We start from the raw sequence: 20,188 nt of genomic DNA, 5'->3' as shown, positions 1-20,188 counted from the left end.
TTTAAAAAGAAATTTCTTTTGGAAACTTTGCCATCATTTCCGGTGAGGAGCTCTTCAAAAGTAGGATGCTTGTGTGTGTGTAAGTGCGTGCTTTCAAATTTTTATTTATTTAATTTTTTTGCACGTGGCATACAGACAGGTGCTTTTAACACCCACGGCAGTTTCCTTGCCTTTCTGTAATGTTTTTCAGATTTTCAAATTCTGACCGTATTATACCTACTATGGCTCTTTGCCAATCATGAAGAAGGAAGCCAATCATATTTCTATACAGCTACACTGTGTGAAGATAATGCTAGAACCTTCCTTACCTTTAAGACAGACGCTACTACCAAAACCGGCTCGTCCTCCCAATTCACCTTCTCTCCTGAGTTTAGTTTCTGCTTGAGGGCTCCACATGCTCTGACACTGGCCGATATTCTGAAGATGCCCTCTGTCAGAGGCCCTTTTTGGTTAAGAAAGAAAAGCATATCCTGGGGGGAAGGAATGGAAAAGACAATATGCAGAATTTCATACACACAGGCCTCAGCACAAGCTTGTCCTTGTTGGCATCCAGAGCTAGGCTACAGGAGAGTATGGTGCTCAAGCTGGAAGGACTCAAGTAAATTCTTTAGGTTTTTTTTTTTTTTTTTCACGTCTCTAAATATGTTTTCTATTCTTTGGTCCACTCTACATTCCTACACTGAAACACTTCAAACACTTGTTTTATTCAGATTTTCTTTTTCAGTTAATTTACACTTCTAAATCAAACTTCTCTGTCTACTTTAAGACTTCTGTTACATCACCCCGTCCTACCTCACCATTCTTTCCCCATTTGCTTATCCCTTTTAAGCAATTGTATCCCCCATTCCTACTTCTTGTATTTCCTCTCCTCTTTCAAAATCAGGCTCAAAAACCTTCTCCTCCAGATAGCCTTCTCCAAATAAATCCTCTCAGCACTTTCTGGAAAACCTGGTGGCCTAGTAGTAAAGTGCTACTGCTGCTAACTAAAAGGTCGGCAGTTCAAATCCACCATGCACTCCTTGGAAACTCTATGGGGCACTTCTACTCTGTCCTGTAGGGTTGCTATGAGTCAGAATTGACTTGATAGCAATGGTTTAGTTTGGTTTCTTACTTTTTCATTTCCTTTTTCTCTATCTTTATGTCTCCTGCTTGCAGTCAGGGGCCTATCTAGGGAAAGCAGTGCCTAGGGCAATTAGTGTTAAATCTCTCAATGATCTCTCCCAGCTGGCCATGGAAACTGTGGTGGCCAATAGAAACTGTTCTGGCACCCTTCCTCAAGTGGTGCCCAGGGCACACAGTCAGAGCACAGGACAGGCACCCTACCTACCCAACTCCCCCTACCCCCAGCTAGGCCTCTGCTTGCAGTGTAGAAAGATAATAGGTGTTGGAGTCAGGTAATCTGTGGCATTGAAATGTATTTTACCACCTATTCACTGTGTGACCTTGGGGAAAGTACAGTACTTACCTATATTAAAGCTTTTGTTTATCTCCTTTGTGAAATGGGGATGATGATGATCACAAACCAAAACAAACCAGTTGTCCTGGGACAATTCCAACTCCCAACAATCCTATAGCACAGAGTAGAACTGCCCATAGGGTTTCCAAGCAGCAGCCAGTGGAATCCAACTGCCAACCTTTAGGTTAGCAACCCAGCTCTTAACCACTGCAACTCCAGGGCTCTCTGATGATAATGATAAGGACCCCAAATTTTCCGTGAAAGTTGCAGGGTCTGGGGTGGTACCCAGCATGCCCTTAAGACGATGATTTTCTTCACATCAAGCATGTGAAGCACTAGCATAGCCCCTGGAGGGATACTAGATACTCAATAACTGGAAACACTGATGGTTTAATACACTACTTTGAGACAACACAAGCTAAACTTTGTGGCTTTCGTTTGACTTATTCTATCAGGATTAAGATATTGGTATATGCCAGAGTGTAAGTCTTGTAGTCTTAAGCTTATGCACTTGAAATAAAATCAAACGCCATCTGAAATATTAAATCAAACACCATCTGAAATATTTTGAGTTGTAAGATTGAGTAGTCTCAGCTGAAGAAGCAACTAAGGGAAAGCTGAGAGTAGCAAGAAGTTCAAGGTAGGAGCTGAAAGGAGAATGTGAAAGGAGGTGGAACCTCTGCTTCAGAGACTGGTAAACACAGAGCACGTTCTGACTCATCTGAGCAGGCATATGTGGGTCTTTTCTGAAACTACTGGAATGGAAAAATTACCTTTTTCTCTGTGTCTACCTTATGATTCTGCAATAACTAAGTCAAATTTGTATTCTTTGAAAGAATGTAACAAAGCTTCTCAGCCAAAGCCAGGGGCTGTCTAGTGCTTTCTCCACTTAGAAATAGATTTGGATGAGAACACATGGGCTTGCAGAGCTTTCTCTTCCTCAGTCTCCCTGCTCAGAGGGGCCACAGAAGGCCAAAAGGAGACCTACCCGGAGAGGAGTGGGCAGGTCATCATTCGGACAAACATCTTTGAGTGAAACCCCAAAGAGCTTCCCTGGCTCGGGGGATGGTAGAGCCCTGCACACGTTGTCCTGGCAAGTGCCGGGGTTCCGCCGAAAGGCCCAGTTCACCACAGGCCATTTCTTTTCACCTGTCTTCTGGCCTGCATCTAAGGAAGAAGTGAGATTGTTAGAAGTAGTAGATTAATTCACTTAAACTTATTTCCACTGTTTTCATTTGCAGAGCATGTTGTTTCCTAGGGCTAGAAGAGAGAGAAATGGAGTCATTCAGTGTGTAGAATTTCCCCCATCCTGGGGTAGGTGGATACATCCCCGTGGTGTTAACTTGTTCTGTTTTCCCTTATTCTATAAATGGATAGTTACATCCAGAGGCTTGATCAGACTCAGGTTCAATTCTTCTGGAGGTGACACTTCCTACAGGTGCTATCTGCTCCTGCTGCAGTGCCTCCTGAGGCACCGAATGCGTGGTGGTACAAGTTCACTGATGTTAAATACGATCCACGAGGAATCAGATCCCATTTCATAAGCTAAAAAATGTGGTACCAAAATCAAGTAGAGTTTGATAATCACCTACCTTTACGGTAAGTCTCCCCCCTCTAGATTTCCTCTTTGGCTTTCTGAGTGAGTGCCTGACTATTGTGAACTTTTTCTTATCAAAAAGATCTGCCCTTCATGACTCAACCTCCCTGACCCCAGCTCCTGGGCAGCCTATAACTCCTTCACTCCAAGGGGCCACAACCCTCAGGCAGTTCCATGGACGATGTGCCTCCCCCTGAGGACAGCGTTCTTGGGAAGTCACCTTTAAATGCTGGCTGTGTGATGAGAACTCAGGTGGCCTTGTTTCTTGTAACACCGACCCATGCTACCCAGAGATGATTTTTAGCTACCCAACAGTCCCTGTCAAAGGAATGCTGAACAAGAAGAGCTTTTCTAAGACCAGGTGCTCAGCAATGAAACCTGAGTTCAGAGAGGTCTTTTCTACTACTCAGCTATGAATGTTTCCTGATAAGATATCCTAATATTTTCTTAAGCTGCTTAGAACCAGATGCTAAAAGAGTCCATAGACGAGCCAAGTTGTGGAAGGATAAACAGATGAGCAACATTTCACCAAATATCCTTAAATACCCACTGACTTGGCTTTTCTAGGATGTGGCAAGTATTACCTTAGGTGCGGTACTTCCGGTGCTGGATCAGAGGGTTCTGCCAGGTATGGGAACAAATTACTCAATCTCTTTGAACTTCAGGTTCCTCAACTTTAACATGACATCTCATGGAACTGAGTACTAAAATGGATGAAATGTATAATGTACTCCTCAGCTCAAGGCACAGCACATAGTAACCTTGTTGAGAACGATTTTCCTCACTCAGAGGGCCCAAGGCAATCAAGACATCAGTCTCCTCCTCTGAAAGCAGACCCCATCCCCTTCTCCATTTGGCTTAGCACCCTCCAGAGGGTATGCAGTCATGAAGGATTGCCACCATTCCACCTAACTAAGACTCTTTCTTCCTGCCCTAACATTCACACTCCATCGTTTTAAAAGTCTCAAGGAAAACAAACACATTCCTCAATCCAGGAAGGGATTTCTATACATCCAGCAATGTCAACATGTGCAAATGTTGAACGTACAGGTTAATATGTAGGTGAAGTAGTTGTACTCGGCCTGGTTTCCCTACCCTTGACCTGATTTTATTATTTCTAAAACTATCCAAATGTATTCAGTTATTTAGCTTTAATACCTCTTAAGAACATTGCTCTATCCCTTGATTTAAACCCAGTGCCGTCGATCAATTCTGACTCATTTGATTTAAAGCTATATATAAAGCTACTCTGTGACATAAACAGAAGGCAAAGTATAAACTGAGTTCTGTACTTTCTCAAAAGGACTTTGGGGCTTAGACGGACCTTTTGTTATGTACACTATCTTGTGTAAGAGTTCATGTTGCTCTGGGACCAATGAAAATAAGTGCTATTGTCATGAAAACTATGAGATATTGAACAAGCTAACTTTATAGAAACCTAGCCTTTCTTCAACGGTCCTGGCAAGATTGGAGTAGTGTTACCTCATGCTTGTAAATAGGGTATGAATATTAAAAAATAAAATGTGTAAAACTTTGTGCTTATAGAATAACTATCATAAAAATAAAAACACTTTAAGTGGGAATTCCATTCTGGCCACACTATTCCTCAAATTAATACTACATTTTCTTCAAAAAGAGAAATACTGATGAGAAAATACACGAATGGTAGGAAAAGGAATGGTAAGAAGGAAGATTAAAAAGCCCCCAACCATACACACTCGGTCCTGCTCCAGTCTAGTCCTCGATCAGAAGCACACAGGGAAAGTGAGCTTGGTCCTCATGGCTCGCTGTGGAGGTAGAACTTAGAGGCCACTTCAGCCCAAGCTCAGAATAGATTCCAGTTCAGCTCCGAAACTGTTCTACTCCACTCTTCCATTCCTGTGTGTCTAAGCTAAGCAGTCATGAATCCCCTTCTGCTGTGGCCTAGATCCTGACGAAAGCCCTGAGATGGGGAAAACATGACTTTCCAGGCCTTAAGAAGCCCATATTCTAATAAGACACACAGATATGTACACACATACTTAAAATATGCATGAAGGGCCCTGGGGATACAGAGAAGGGAACTACTACTACCTGGCGGAATGAAAAGAAGCTTTCTAGAAGTGAGTTGGCTCTTGAGGACAGACCCTTGGCATTTCTCTCAGTCTCATTCTTGGTGAAGATTGGATCCTTGCCTACACTGCCCTTCTCCCTGACATGGAGAATCAGCTCTGTGTTATGATTTTGTTTCTAGGAATGGAGACATGAGTTGAGAGAAGGCACCTGCAGGAGGGAAGGGACTCACTTTTCTGCTCCTGGTTCCTCAGTGGGCGCCTGGGCTTTAGGACGAACGGACCTCCCATCTCTGGGAATCGCTGCTCCAGTAAGAAGGGCTCCTGGAGAGTGGATGGAGATATGGAGCCCCTTAGGCGGTGTGGCAGGAGTGCAGTGGCTTGAAGATGGCTCATTTTTATTCCATAGGGATGTTCATGTCCTATACAGAGAAACATGTACATACAGATTCAGGCCGACTGGTGATGGGTGTGATCAAAGCTACCTTACGGCACCCACGTGCACCACACTGGCGTGCTGGGCCTCGGGGATAAAGAAGGCTGTGTCTCCTGCGTGTGCTCTCAAGGCAGAGACCGTGCACAAAGCAGGGGCCCAAGAAAGGTGTTTAAAAAACGTAAAGTGAAAATAGTCTTTAAAATATGTTACCTGATTGGAAAGTAGAGATCAGTTTGAGTACTACACCATGTTGACTTTTACTATGTTTCCATCTGAGAATATTTAAAGCCCTCTAGTTTCTGCCTAGAAACTAACTAGATCTGAGCATCTTAGGCAAATTACCTGACCACCACCCCAGCCTAAATTCATCATTTAAAGCACTTACCATCAATATTACACAGATTTGTACAGATCAGAGTAACAAAGTAAATATATTAATAAACATTGGCAGTAATGTTCTTTAAATAATTGGATGATACGTGTCAAGACTCACTAGGATCACTCTTCTCGAACACGTATGTCCATTTAACAGGTATTTCATTACATTTCATTAATGCTATAGCCAGAGCAGCAGGTAGAGTTGCCTTTATGCTTACCTCCTCTCCCCCTCCCCCCACCCCCCCGCTGGAGTGAGGGTGGCCCTCACAGGCGGAATTAGAAATAAGGCTGCAGAGTATTGGAAGCCCAGAAGCCTACTCCAAAACAGTGTTTACACAGAGAAACGGAACCCTCAATCATTAGGTGTTGACCGCCAAATGATATCTTTTGCTCTTTCATGCTTCCAATGGCTTCCTCTCCATCGAATTCTCAGAGACCCTGCGCTGCAACATAGATTGAGCTTTTTAAGAAGAGAGCAAACACTCCCTTTCTTCTAGTTCTGACTGACTGTAAGGTGGTGAGCTCTTGCCTTTCCGTTTCTCCTGGTATAAATGCAATATGAATGCTCTGTTCATAACAGGAACTAAGCCACAAAGAAGCTTCCATGAGAGCAACAAAATAAAACAAATTCATCAGGGTAACCAGGGGCTAATCCACAACTAAGAAGTGAAAAAAAAAAAAAAAAATTAAAAGCACATGAAAATCCATGTACAGAATGGCTGTTAAAGGACCCTCGTAAATGACGGAAGATTAAGACTCCACAGGGTCAGCAGTGGTGCCTGAAGCTGTTCTAAGCTTAGAAGTTACCATCTACATTCATTTCATCTAAATGAACACATTTTATATTTGAAGTATTAGTCTGATTTTTATTCATGTATTTTATTGCACAATGACTTTTACAAAGATGCTGACGTTAATACAAAATATGAAACAGGATTTTGGTCCTCAGCTGTGTACTCGATTTGTTATATTCTGAGATGGAGAACATGCACTCTGTGAATCCTAAAAAACTTGGTTTTTAGATTATTCAGATCGCTTGGAAACATCCTGGATGGTGGAAAGAATTTAAAAGAAAATGTAGATAAGAGGGAACACCCCACAGGATTTCTAGCGGCAATCAGTTCTCACCATCGCCCCATGGCAAGCTCTGCTACAGAACCTGTCCCTTCCCTTATTTTATTTGCTCTATTTCTTTTGACCACACTAAATCAACTTGCTAATCCAAGAATTTTTTTTTTTTCTTTTTTACCTGAATGGTTCTAATAACTATTTCAGGAGAGGTGTAATCTATTTATCAATAATTTCGAGAATAAATGTTGGAAAACTCAGCCTGTAAAATCTAAAATGGCTAAGTGCAGGTCAGTCGTCCAGTGAAGCCTTCAGGAATCTAGATGTGCTTATCTCAGTTTGCCTGTGATGCTGGGAGAAGCTCTGGGCGCTGAGCAGGTGTTCAGTAAGTACTTGTAGTTGGACAGAGAGACCTGCTGCATTTTAGAGGATGCTTACAACACAGAGGCTACTTCGTAGTCAGAATATGGAACAGAATAATTCAAGAACGGAATATAAAATATGATGTATGGGGAAAAGAAATTTCAATCCGTATTGCTTTCATAAAAAATAAGGAGAGGTTGATCAAGACAGGGCTGTATGTCAAGTGAAAAAGCAGAGAGGAAAAATTCACATTTTTCTCCCCAACTTGACCACAAGCTGCTGAATGAAGAGCTGTTATTATTTATTCCCTGGGATAGAGTAAAGCTTCAAAATTTATTTATCAAATGTATGAATGGATATTGTGAGAAGTTTTTACTCCAAAGGATATTCAAACTTAAGGCCAAACAAGCAATACTTTGAGACTTTAGAGTTATAATTTGGAATCCAGTCAACCCCGTCTTAGAGTTCCCTGCCACTTACCAATGAGTGGGAATGGGGCCTCTTTCTTGCCAGAACTGACCCACAACTGGTAATCACTCTTAGAGCCCTTGGAGACCAAAAAAAAAAAAAAAGTCACAACAATTCTTTCACAGTAGGTACTTGAAAGAGGGCACATTTCTTTAACATTTCTACGTTTTCAAAAAGAAAAAGAATTGGGACCAGTGTAAATACTGTAAGTCCATGCAGTCGGCCACAGTTTTTGAGTTAGCAGTTGTGATTTCAGCAACCCGTCCCTCTCCCAGCACCCAGTAGACTACTCCAGATTCTTGCTTTGTCCCTTCAGATAGGCCGGGGATCTATGGAACAACAATACAATCAGTCTTTCACTTTATCTGTGGCCCATGGATATGAAATCATTTTTAGGTTCCTTCACTAAGAAAGAAAAGTCTAATCTCTTCTTGACGGTCCTGCTGTCTCTGGACTCCTTGGAGAACTTTAGGCTTTGTCTTCATTTGTCTCTGCCCAGACAAGTGTGCTGCTCAGAGAGACACACAGCCTGCCGTGACTATGTCTGAGCAAAGGAAAACTTGAAAAACATCTCAAGCTCAGCTGCCTTGAGCAGGCAGACAAATACCCAAAGACCTTGAGGAGATGGGCAGAGTGAAGTCAGTCCACTGGCTTTGGTTTGGACAAGCTCCATTCTGGAGCAAGAAGGATAAAGGATGCGAAGCTGCAGATCAGGCCAGATGCAGAGAACTATTATCCCAGCAGTTACTGCCCAGCAATACTAGAAAGCACCCTTGAAGCAACCACATCTCAATCATACACACTCTGCTGAATTATTTTACAGTCCTCCAGAAAAACGTAATGGAGTTGTTGGTGATAGTTCATATGCCTGCCCTTGACTCCTGGTAAGATATCATGGCCTTGCCTGTGTGAAGCAGGGTCCCAGCTATGGAGGCTATCACAAGCACATGTATGTGTATGCACGTACACACATAGACACACACTTGCATACTCTCTCAGCTAAATTTGCTCAAAATTGTATTTCAAATAGGAAATAACATCTAACAAAAATCTTTTCTTTTAAGGTAGGGGCTGGGAACACTATGTTGGAATCCCATAGAAGAGTCAGGGCCAAGTGACGCTGATTTTTTAGTAAAGTAGAAATTCTTTCTTGTCTGGTGAAACTGATGACTTCAAGCAAAGGACAATTACAAACGTGAAATAAAATGAACTGTATCACTGATCAATCTACTCTACACCTAAAGCTACTCACTCTTTCCAAGATTTAAGTTTTCCTTTTCACGGCATGTATATCATGTAGGTGCAGAGGTATCTGATTTACTGAGTGAATATAAATTCAATTTTATTTTAAATGTATTATTAAATTTCTCTAGTAAAGAAATCATTGATTCCATAAGCCAAATTCTGGCTTTTCAGGGGCTTTATTATATCACTCATGGAGTCTCTATGAGTCGGAATTGACTCGAAGGTAATGAGTTTGGTTTTTGGTTTGGTATTATATCAGTAGGTCAGGGTGAGTTTAATTACAAGTCTTACAATCACGTCACGCCACAACAGCAAGCCATATTCATATTTCTACATTATTTAAGGAGCCATGATATCCAAGTCCTTTCTACAGTTTCTATCCACCTGAATGTCACTCTCTTTAATAATAGTTCTCAATTGTGTGGTGTTCATAGAGCAGGAGACTCTTACAATTACTCTTTCCTTTTCCCCAACCTCACCCTCATCCTCAAACATGCCTACCTCTTCCATGAAAAAAATTTCATTAACTTAGGTCAGCCCCATCAAAATATAAAGAAGCAGTCACTAAAAGCAAAACAAGGACGAGAGTAGTGGAAACACAAATGCTCCTAAATGCATAGTCTCGTTCAGAACTTGTCTCCCTCGTTAGCAACTCATTAGAGGCATCAGTCATCTCATCCTCAGGACCTGCAGTCAGGGGCTATGACTTCTAGCCGTGGGTTCTTCACATCAAAATTTACTACAAAACACGTCCTGTAGGATCCATCATACTGAGTTTCAGTTCTAGAGTGACAATTAGGATAAATGAGGTACGGGAGGGGAAGAACCAGGAAAGGAGGTTCAGAAAGAACAGTAAAACAGAACAGGTAAGGCGGAGGTTACAACTATCTCACTAAAAATCTTATAAAAATTTTGTTGTGTACGTATATAATGGAGCCCTCGTGGCTCAGTGGGTAAGAGCTCAGCTGCTAACCAAAACGTCCGCAGTTCAAATTCATCAGCTGCTGCTTGGAAACTCTATGGGACAGTTCTACTCTTCCCTATACACTTGCTGTGAGTCGGAATTGACTTGATGGCAAGGGGTTTTTGGTCTTTTATATACACAATATATACAGTAAAAATACATGCTGTTATTAGCACTCTAAAACTATAGTTCAATTTAATTATTCTATGACTTCAAGGTCACATGGAATTTAAAATTGGAGTATAAGAACAGCACCTGTGTAGAAAGTAATATCAGAGTTTCGAGGCTTTCAATTTCTAAGTTCTGGAGGACAAAATATGCCTTAGGTATCTATAACAATCAGCTGCCTTATGAAAGGAGTTGTATTTTATACACACACACACGCAACTCTCAAAAATCCAAGTTTATTCTTAACTAAAAATTGTTTGCAGGTAACTTACAGTTATTCCGAGCATGGGTAGTGACTTGTCGATAATATCATTGGTTGTATCTGAATTTGTTACTGTTAAACTTATAGCCTGAAGAATGAAATAAAAAATACGTTTGTAAGTAAAGAATTTTAAAACAGCTCTGTAAATAATGATTGCAAATTGTTACCCATATTCTAAATGCAAAGCTTGATTTCAGACACTGACAAAGTAAAGCACATGTAGAGCATAGATCCTTAAGTATAATTTTATTTTTCATTCCTTTAGATATGAAGGAAACCCCGGGGGCACAGTGGTTAAGAGCAATGGCTGCTAACCAAAAAGCTCCGCAGTTCAGATCCGCCAGGTGTTACGTGGAACCCTATGGGGCAGATCTACTCTGTCCTATAGGGTCACTATGAGTTCGAATTGACTCAAACGCAGTGGGCTTTGGTTTTTTGTTTTAAATATGAAGCCAGCAGAAAGCATTTCAGTAAAACACCTCTTTCTTCTAAAATAAAGGATGTGTGGCACACAAACATAATGGCTTAAAAAAGGGAAAGATTGAGAATTCAGAGAGGGCACATGGCCTGGTCCTCAGCCCCTCAACAATATTTCCATATGGAAGGGACGATTTCAAATGGAGAGATTTGGACCCTTTCTCTCTCTTCCTGAGTTCTGTTTTTACACTCTGGCTTTATTGATTTGCATTTCACCCACAGTTATGGTAACATCAGAATAAGAACTGGCTATAAAAAATGTTTTCAAAAGACTATTCAGTCACCATTTTCTAAGTCATGCACAGTGGCTACTGACGTTTTTATTGTTGAATACCGTTGAAAATACAATAGAATTAAAAAAATAAAATAAAACCAATGGTTTGAAACAAGCCTGAAAATTTTAGAAATCTAAGTTCTGTTCCAACTCTGCCAGTGAACGGGGTACCTGTAATAGCTCTCAACTACACCTCACATCGAGATATTGATCCATAAGAACACGGGACAATTTGCAAAAAACAACCTGAAAGGGACTCTGAGGATTCTAGGATGATATCTGTTCAACTATTTGAATTCTAAGAGACATTATTTAAAAATAGGATTATGCCATGTAACCAAGATATGCACATAGGTTTTACAGTATTAGCACATAAATCCACACTGAGGGCTATGTCTTCCTGTAAACAGGGCTTAAAGAGGACAGATAAGCAGGCTAAGTGGACACTCATAGGCATTGACACAAAAATGATATTAAAAACAAAGCTAAAGGAAATCCTTTCATAATTCATCATTTCTCCTTTTTTTTTTTTTCTTATGAGCCAATTTCTTGATATGACAGATGGCCCTGAAAGTTGTTTGTTAATTCAATTTTCAAAAACAAAACCATCAGAAATGCACTGATGCAGCCCCAAGGATTCTGAAAAAGTGCCTCACAGCCCAGAAGTAGAGCTCAGGGACCCAGAATCAGGGGCATTAGGGCTTCCTATTGCTAAAAGTTTACCATGATGTTTATCATTCTAAATGGAGAAAATACTGAAGTTATCGAGGATTCCCCCTTACTTGGATCCACAATCAATGCCCATAGAAGCAGCACTCAAGAAATCAAATGATATATTGCATTGGGCAAATCTGTTGCAAAAGACCTCTTTAAAGTGTGAAAAAGCAAAGATACCACTTTAAAGACTAATGTGTGCCTGATCCAAGCTACGGGATTTTCAGTTGCCTCATATGCATGCAAAAGTTGGACAATGAATAAGGAATACCAAAGAACTGATGCCTTTGAATTATGCTGTTGGTGAAGAATACTGAATACACCATGGATTGCCAGAAGAATAAACAAATGTGTCTTGGAAGAAGTACAACCAGAATGATCCTTAGAAGCAAGGATGGTGAGACTTCGTCTCATGTACTGTGGACATGTTATCAGGAGGGACCAGTCCCTGGAGAAGGACATCATGTTTGGTAAAGGAGAAGTTCAGTGAAAAAGAAGATCCCAACAAGATAGACTGACACAATGGCTGCAACAATGGGCTCAAACATAATGATTGTGAGGATGGCCCAGCACCGGGCAGTGTTTCTTTCTGTTGTACATGGGGTCGCTGTGACTGGGAACCAACTTAATGTCATCCAGTAACAGCAACCATTGCTAAAGTGCCTAGAAGGGTTCACACATGAGGGTTTAGCTTGGTATTTCATTAGAAGTAAAGGTTCTGCTGTTTCTTAAAATATCTGAAAACCCTTCCATCTAATTGAAAGGAATTCTCCCATGAAGTCTTTTGTAAAGTAGAAAATTTCTTTTGAAATGCTGTTTTTTTTTTTTTAATTTATTTCATTTGTGAGATAATGGTTTCTCTTAGCATAAGGAACACACTTGTTGAAAACAGGACCTGTATATTTTTTCCTGCTGCTGCTCTTTGTAAATAAATCAGATACACTCTAACAAATACATCTTTGTAAAAAAATAATAATTTTTTAAAAAACCTTTTGCATGATTTAATCAAAAAAATGCAAATATGGCTATTCTGTTCTGTGAGCTAAAGTCTTACCTGACCTATGAAGAACCAGGAAAATTTGACCAAGTCTGAAGGACTGAGATAAACTCTCAAATGACCCAGATATTCAAATCATGAGACAAAGAGCAGCTATTAGAACTATGCTCAATGTTGTTGTTAGGTGCCGTTGAGTCGGTTCCAACTCATTGCAACCGTATGCACAACAGAACGAAACACTGCCCGGTCCTGCGCCATCCTTACAATCACTGTTATGCTTGAGCTCACTGTTGCAGCCTCTGTGTCAATCCACTTCATTGACCTTTGCTTTTCCACTGACCCTGTACTCTGCCAAGCATGATGTCCTTCTCCAGGGACTGATCCCTCTTGACAATATGTCCAAAGTATGTAAGACGCAGTCTCGCCAGCCTTGCCTCTAAGGAACATTCTGGCCGCACTTCTTCCAAGACAGATTTGTTCGTTCTTTTGGCAGTCCATGGTATATTCAATATTCTTCGCCAACACAACAATTCAAAGGCGTCAACTCTTCTTCAGTCTTCCTTATTCATTGTCCAGCTTTCACATGCATATGATGTGATTGAAAATACCATGGCACGAGTCAGGCGCACCTTAGTCTTTAGGGTTACATCTTTGCTCTTCAACACTTTGAAGTGGTCCTTTGCAGCAGATTTGCCCAATGCAATGCATCTTTTGATTTCTTCACTGCTGCTTCCATGGCTGTTGATTGTGGATCCAAGTGAAATGAAATCCTTGGCAACTTCAATCTCTTCTCCGTTTATCATGATGTTGTTCTTTGGTCCAGCTGGAAGGAGATTTGTTTTCTTCATGTTGAGGTGTAACCCATACTGAAGGCTGTGGTCTTTGATACTCATTAGTAAGTGCTTCAAGCCCTCCTCACTTTCAGCAAGAAAGGTTGTGTCATCTCCATAATGCAGGCTGTTAATGAGCCTTCCTCCAATCCTGATGCCCCGTTCTTCTTCATATAGTCCAGCTTCTCGGATTATTTGTTCAGCATACAGATTAAATAGGTATGGTGAAAGAATACAACCCCGATGCACACCTTTCCTGACTTTAAAACAATCAGTATTCCCTTGTTCTGTCTGAACCACTGCCTCATTATTTATGTAAAGTTTCTTCATGAGCATAATTAAGTGTTGTGGAATTCCCATGCTTTGCAATATTGTCCATAGTTTGTTATGATCCACACAGTCAAATGCCTTTGCATAGTCAATGAAACACAGGCAAACAGCCTTCTGGTATTCTCTACTTTCAGCCAGGATCCATCTGACATTAGCAATGATATTCCTGGTTGCACGTCCTCTTTTGAAACCGGCCTGAATTTCTGGCAGTTCCCTATCGATACACTGCTACAGACGGTTTTAAGTGATCTTTAGCTAAATTTTGCTTGCATGTGATATTAATGATATTGTTCTATAATTTCCACATTTAGTTGGATCACCTTTCTTGGGAATAGGCATAAATATGGATCTCCTCCAGTCAGTTGGCCAGGAAGCTGTCTTCCATATTTCTTGGCATAGACGAGTGAGCACCTCCAGCACTGCATCTGTTTGTTCAAACATCTCAGTTGATATTCCATCAATTCCTGGAGCCTTGTTTTTCGCCAATGCCTTCAGAGCAGCTTGGACTTCTTCCTTCAGTACCTTCGGTTCCTGATCATATGCCACCTCTTGAAATGGTTGAATATTGACTCATTCTTTTTCGGAGAATGACCCTATGTATTCCTTCCATCTTCTTTTGATGCTTCTGGCATCGTTTAATATTTTCCCCATGGAATCCTTCACTATTTCAATTTGAGGCTTGAATTTTTTCTTCAGTTCTTTCACCTTGAGAAACCGTGAGTGTGTTCTTCCCTTTTGGATTTCCATCTCCAGCTCTTTGCACATGTCAGTATAATACTTTACTTTGTCTTCTCGAGAGGCCCTTTGAAATCTCCTGTTCAGTTCTTTTACTTCATCAAATCTTCCTTTTGCTTTAGCTGCTTGACGCTGAAGAGCAACTTTCAGGGTCTCCTCTGACATCCATCTTGACCTTTTCCTGTCTTTTCAGTGACCTCTTGTTTTCTTCATGGATGGATGTCCTTGATGTCATTCCACAACTCATCTGGTCTTCAGTCACTAGTGCTCCATGCATCAAATCTATTCTTGAGATGGTCTCTAAATTCAGGTGGGATATACTCAAGGTCATATTTTGGCTCTCGTGGACTTGCTCCGATTTTCTTCAGTTTCAGCTTGAACTTGCTTATGTGCAATGGATGGTCTGTTGCACAGTCAGCTCCTGGCCTTGTTCTGACTGATGATATTGAGCTTTTCCATCGTCTCTTTCCACAGGTTCCCAATGATACAAAGGAAAATATGTTCATATCAAATAAAAATATACGCAATCTGAGCATAGAAATAGAAAACATTTTAAAATGAAAAATTTACCTGAAAAATACATGAAAGAAAGAATTTATTGGATGTGCTAAAGAGCATAATATAGATGACAAATGAAAGAGTCAGTGAATTTGAAAATAGATCCATAATAATGATTCCAACTGAGGAAGAAAAAAGAATAAAAGTAAATAACTAAAAGAGTGTGAGGGACCTGTGGACAATATCAAAAGGTGTAATATAGTTTTATCAGAAGGGGAGAAGAGAGAAAATGGGGAAGAAAAAATATTTGAAGTAATGATGGCTAAAATTTTTCCAAACTTGATCGAAGACATAAATTTACAGTTTGGAGCAGTGCAGTAAACCTCAAACAGAATAAATTAAAAGAAAACCATGCTTTGGCACATAATAGTCAATGGCTGAAAACTAAAAATGTAGAGAAAATCTTGAAAGCAGCCAAAGAAAAATGATAAGCAACATACAGAGGATCAATGATTTGTATGATCGTGGACTACTCATCAGAAAGCATGGAGACCAAAATACAGTGGGATAGCTTTGAAGAGCTATAAGGAAAAAAACAGCCTTGCAAACAAAATTCTGTATGGGGGAAAACACCTTCATGAGTGAAAGGGAAATAAAGACATTTTCAGATAAAAGAAAATGAAGAAAATTTGTTGGCATCAGCTGTGTAGTATAGAAAAATGCTAAGGAAACTCTCATAAGAATGAAAGTCAGAGGAAAACTTTGATCTCCGACGAACGTAGAAAATGAATGTAGCACACTGCAGATATTATTTTTAAGTTTTTCTTTTTAATTCCAATGTGATTTTCCATGAAAATTCTGAACAGAACCAATTGAAAACAAAGCAGGCAGAGACCAGCATTTGCTTCACTACAGGAGAACTCTCGAGTCTCCTCTCCTTCGTGCAGTGGCGTCAGGCACTTGGGAATAGGTCAGGGCATCCACATGCCTTTTGCTGTTGAACAGGAATAACTGTTTTGAACTACCTCCTTTTCTCACCTACAAATTTTGTTTTGTGGGATCTACAGGTGCTGTAAAGTATGACAGGCCACAATGTCATAAAAATATTCAGAACATGACGTATCCATCTTATTCATCAGTGTGAGCATCTTGCCTACTGCACTGAAATTGCAGAAATCAAATGATACACAATAACTGGGGCTAAATGCTTTTCCTCCATTTGCATAAACAAAAGAGGTACAAACATACTGATCCCTTAGAAAGTCGCACATTCCAGTTCAATTCAATCCCTGACAATCCTCAGAATGAAGAATATTTCAAAACTATTCTGCATTTGACATAACTAAATGCAATATCTGACCTTAGAAAGGGAAATGGCTCTAGAGAATCATGCACACGCTACATCTATGTCTCACCTGACAAGAGTGAACCTGTATGGCAGTAAAGTGACAGAGTATTCTTACTCTTAGGAAATATATAAATATTTAAGAATTAAGGGCCATTTCCAAATAAAATGTTAAAAATAAAAAAAAAAAACCTGCAGAAACAACCAAAACCAATCTGTATGTATGTAACAATTGGAAAGACAGTGCTCAAATCTGATAGGAAATACCTGCTTGTGGAAATCACTTCCTTCGTTAACACAAGTCACTCTGGTTGCTATTAGACAAATTCAGAGAAACATGAAAGACGTTTAACATGCAAAATTCTTTCAAAGCTAAACAGTGGAAGGGACCTGGATTCCTCTTGCTTCATATTGCCTAGCACTTGTTTGCCTTTTACAAAGACATATGCTTTTCCACATGGTACTGTCTCCATGCCTTCTCTCTTTCTCCTTCTGCCTAAGTCAGAGACAAGGAATTTAATTTAGGGGCTTAAAGACACTTACACAGGCACAGTTCTCGATGTCCTCAGTAAAGATTTTCAGGGGAATGCTCTTCGGGTGGTCTTTCTCTTTGGCTAGATTGATGTACCTAGACGAATTCATTAAAAGCCAAAAGAGTATTAATTTAGCCAATAGCTTATTTGAAAATCAACCTATGTTGCTAATATTTTCAATATACTGTATGCCATTTTAAAAGCAGGTGGGTAGACTCAGCAAGATCAAAGGATGGATTAGAAGAAAACATACAAAACTATTTCAGGAAAATAAGACGTGGCCTAGAAAATAAAGGGGTCCCTGTCATGTGAGATTTGAGCAGCAGATTAGGTCCTAAAAGCTTTCCTGTCTGCACTGGGGGGCCCAGCACCTTCCTAGGTTCAAGGGTAGGCAGCAACAGTTGGTTTGTGAATTTTTTACTACAGTAACCTGTATTCATGGAGATTTAATATATGTTTTGGGAGTAAAGTTAACACCAACGTCTAAGTTGGAGAGAAGGGAAACAGGAGACTGGTAACCAGAACTGCCTCCAAAATAAGTGAAACATGTATGTGAATAAGAGCACATTATTTATAGTAGTCCCAGTGCCTCAAGATAAGTGAAACATGCATGTAAATAAGAGCACATTATTTATAGTAGTAGCCAATGTAAATCTAAATAAATTACTTGAGGACAGTACAACAATTTCTGCTAAGGAGGGAGAAATAATTGGGGACACTTCCTTCCAGAGACCTGTATTTTTCCATATCATTTATCACAGATTATATCTTTTATCACAAATACCTTCGAAGGGAAGAGTGCCATTGTTCCTTTTGTTCTGAAGAACTGCATGAATAAAAAAGGAAAAAAAAATTAAACTGTATGCAACACTTATACTAACATTGTAATGACTGCCATTCCTGATAAAATATCAGCAGCCACTTGCTACTGTCGTGGATGCCCATGTAAGTGGTGTCCTTCACACACCTGGACCCTTGAGTGACCCTGCTCTTTTACTGGCAACGTTATGGCGATAGGAAGTAGATCTGACAGTGGGACAGAAGTTGGTTTGAAATCTAAACACTGGATTGCAACCATAGACGCAAGTTATCTGGACATTTAACAGCCGTGACCGTCACTTGTCACCATTGGAAAGGAAGTTAATTATACCTCAGGGCGTTCTTACAACTTAATACCTACCTACCTGTTGTCCTTGAGTGAATTCTGACTGATAAAGACAACGTAAAGTGCTATTCAAATATAAAACCAAAAAATCAAACCCATTGCCATCGAGTTGATTCCGACTCATAACGACCCTACAGAACAGAGTACAACTGCTCCACAGGGTTTCCAAGAAGACGCTGATGGATTTGAACTGCCGACATTTTGGTTAAAAACCATAGCACGCTATAGCTCTTAACCACTGCCCCCTAGAGCCTTGCTCAAATATAAAGTACGGAACTATTCAGATGAAACCATACTTAAGATATTTGGCATTTGGATGGAACTACCTTGGCCTAGAAACAAGAATATCTCTTTAAAGAAAAAAAAAAAAACCTCAATATTTAATTTATTTATACAGGTAGCAGGATTGTAAAATGTTAAATTATTTCCTAGAAAACTTATCCTTAATTAGAAGGATCCTCTTATCAATATCAATTCACTGACTGCTAAATTACTAATGATTGATATTTTCCCTGCTAAAGTTACTACAGCATCAAATATTCAGACTTAAAGTGTTTTAAACTTCATTTGTACGTAGATTTCTCATTTATCAGATTTTATGTGTGGTAAAAGACACATAACATTTACCATAAATGGCATTTAGTACCTTCACGATGTTATACAGACATCACCACTATCTAGTTTCAGAATATTTTCCTCGCCTCAAAACAAAACCCCCAACCAATTAACCAGTCACTTCCCATTCCCCCCTTTACCTAGGCCCTGGCAATCATGAATCTGATTTCTGTCTCTATTTTGGATATTTCACATAAATGGAATCAAAATATATGGTCCTTTCTGTCTGGCTCTTTTCACTTAGCATCATCTTTTAAGGTTCATCCATGTTGTGGCATGGATCAGTACTTCATTCTTTTTTATGGCCTACTAATATCTGGTGTATGGATATTTCACATTTGTTTATCCATTTATCAGTTGATGGAGATCAGGGTTGTTTCCAAATTTTGGGTATTCTGAACAGTGCTGCTATGCATATTTGTGTGCATTTTTTTTTTAATATGTTTTCAATTCTTCTGAGTATATACCCAGGAGTGGTTGGGCAATGACTAAGCGTTCTGCTTCTAAATGAAAGGTTGGTGGTTCAAACCCACCCAGCGGCCCCATGGGAAAAAGACATAGCAATCTACTCCCGTAAAGATTACAGCCTAGAAAACTCTATGAGTTGAAATCAACTTGACAGCACCTAACAACAACATGGTAATTCTTTGTTTAACTTCTCGAAGAGCTACCACATTTTTCCACAGCAGCTGCACCCTTCTACATTCCCACCAGCAATAGCTCTTCCCTCTCCCCAAGTCACCATTTCAGGATCTACTTCATCAGGACAAGGGGTCTTCCACTTGGCCTCCTAACCTGCATACGTACATGTACACAGCCTCTAATTACTCACACCCATTTGTAGAAGAGTAATAACAGCAAGCACCAGGGTCAGGCACTGTTTTAAATGCCTTATACATATTCACATAGCTTTAGAACCAATAACACTGTATCAGCCTGTGTAAATTTATTCCGTTCCCTCATCAAAGACTTCATGAATTCCCAATTTAAACTGCTTCCGTTCATCTGTAACATGAAGGAGGTGTTGGATAACAGCAACTGATAGTCTTTACAGAAATCTATTATGGAAGAGAAGACGTGCAGAGGATAATAGGAACACGTTTCTTCCTAATAAGCTCTGAAAATTGTTATGTCAACAGCTGCATTTTACAGTTTAATAGATGAACAATTCGGAAACATTTTAGTTGACTTAAAGATGATGTGTGTGACTGTGAAGGAG

The 20,188-nt window shown here is 40.0% G+C and overlaps 1 protein-coding gene across 1 annotated transcript in view; it reads right to left on the bottom strand.

Annotated features, from left to right (window-relative positions):
* The window catches only part of LOC126077503 (rho GTPase-activating protein 20-like), a 474,291-nt gene that overhangs the window by 331,623 nt on the left and 122,480 nt on the right, over positions 1–20,188 (bottom strand). Inside the window, exon 6 of the mRNA XM_049887046.1 lies at positions 17,200–17,284. Within this exon, the coding sequence (XP_049743003.1) occupies positions 17,200–17,284 (85 nt within the window). The remainder of the gene's footprint in view (positions 1–17,199; positions 17,285–20,188) is intronic.

The sequence above is a fragment of the Elephas maximus genome, chromosome 5 (genome assembly GCF_024166365.1).
Source record: "Elephas maximus indicus isolate mEleMax1 chromosome 5, mEleMax1 primary haplotype, whole genome shotgun sequence".
NCBI classification, from domain to species: Eukaryota; Metazoa; Chordata; class Mammalia; order Proboscidea; family Elephantidae; genus Elephas; species Elephas maximus.
Note: the sequence above shows the minus strand (reverse complement) of the source record. Positions and strands in the feature narration are given on the sequence as shown.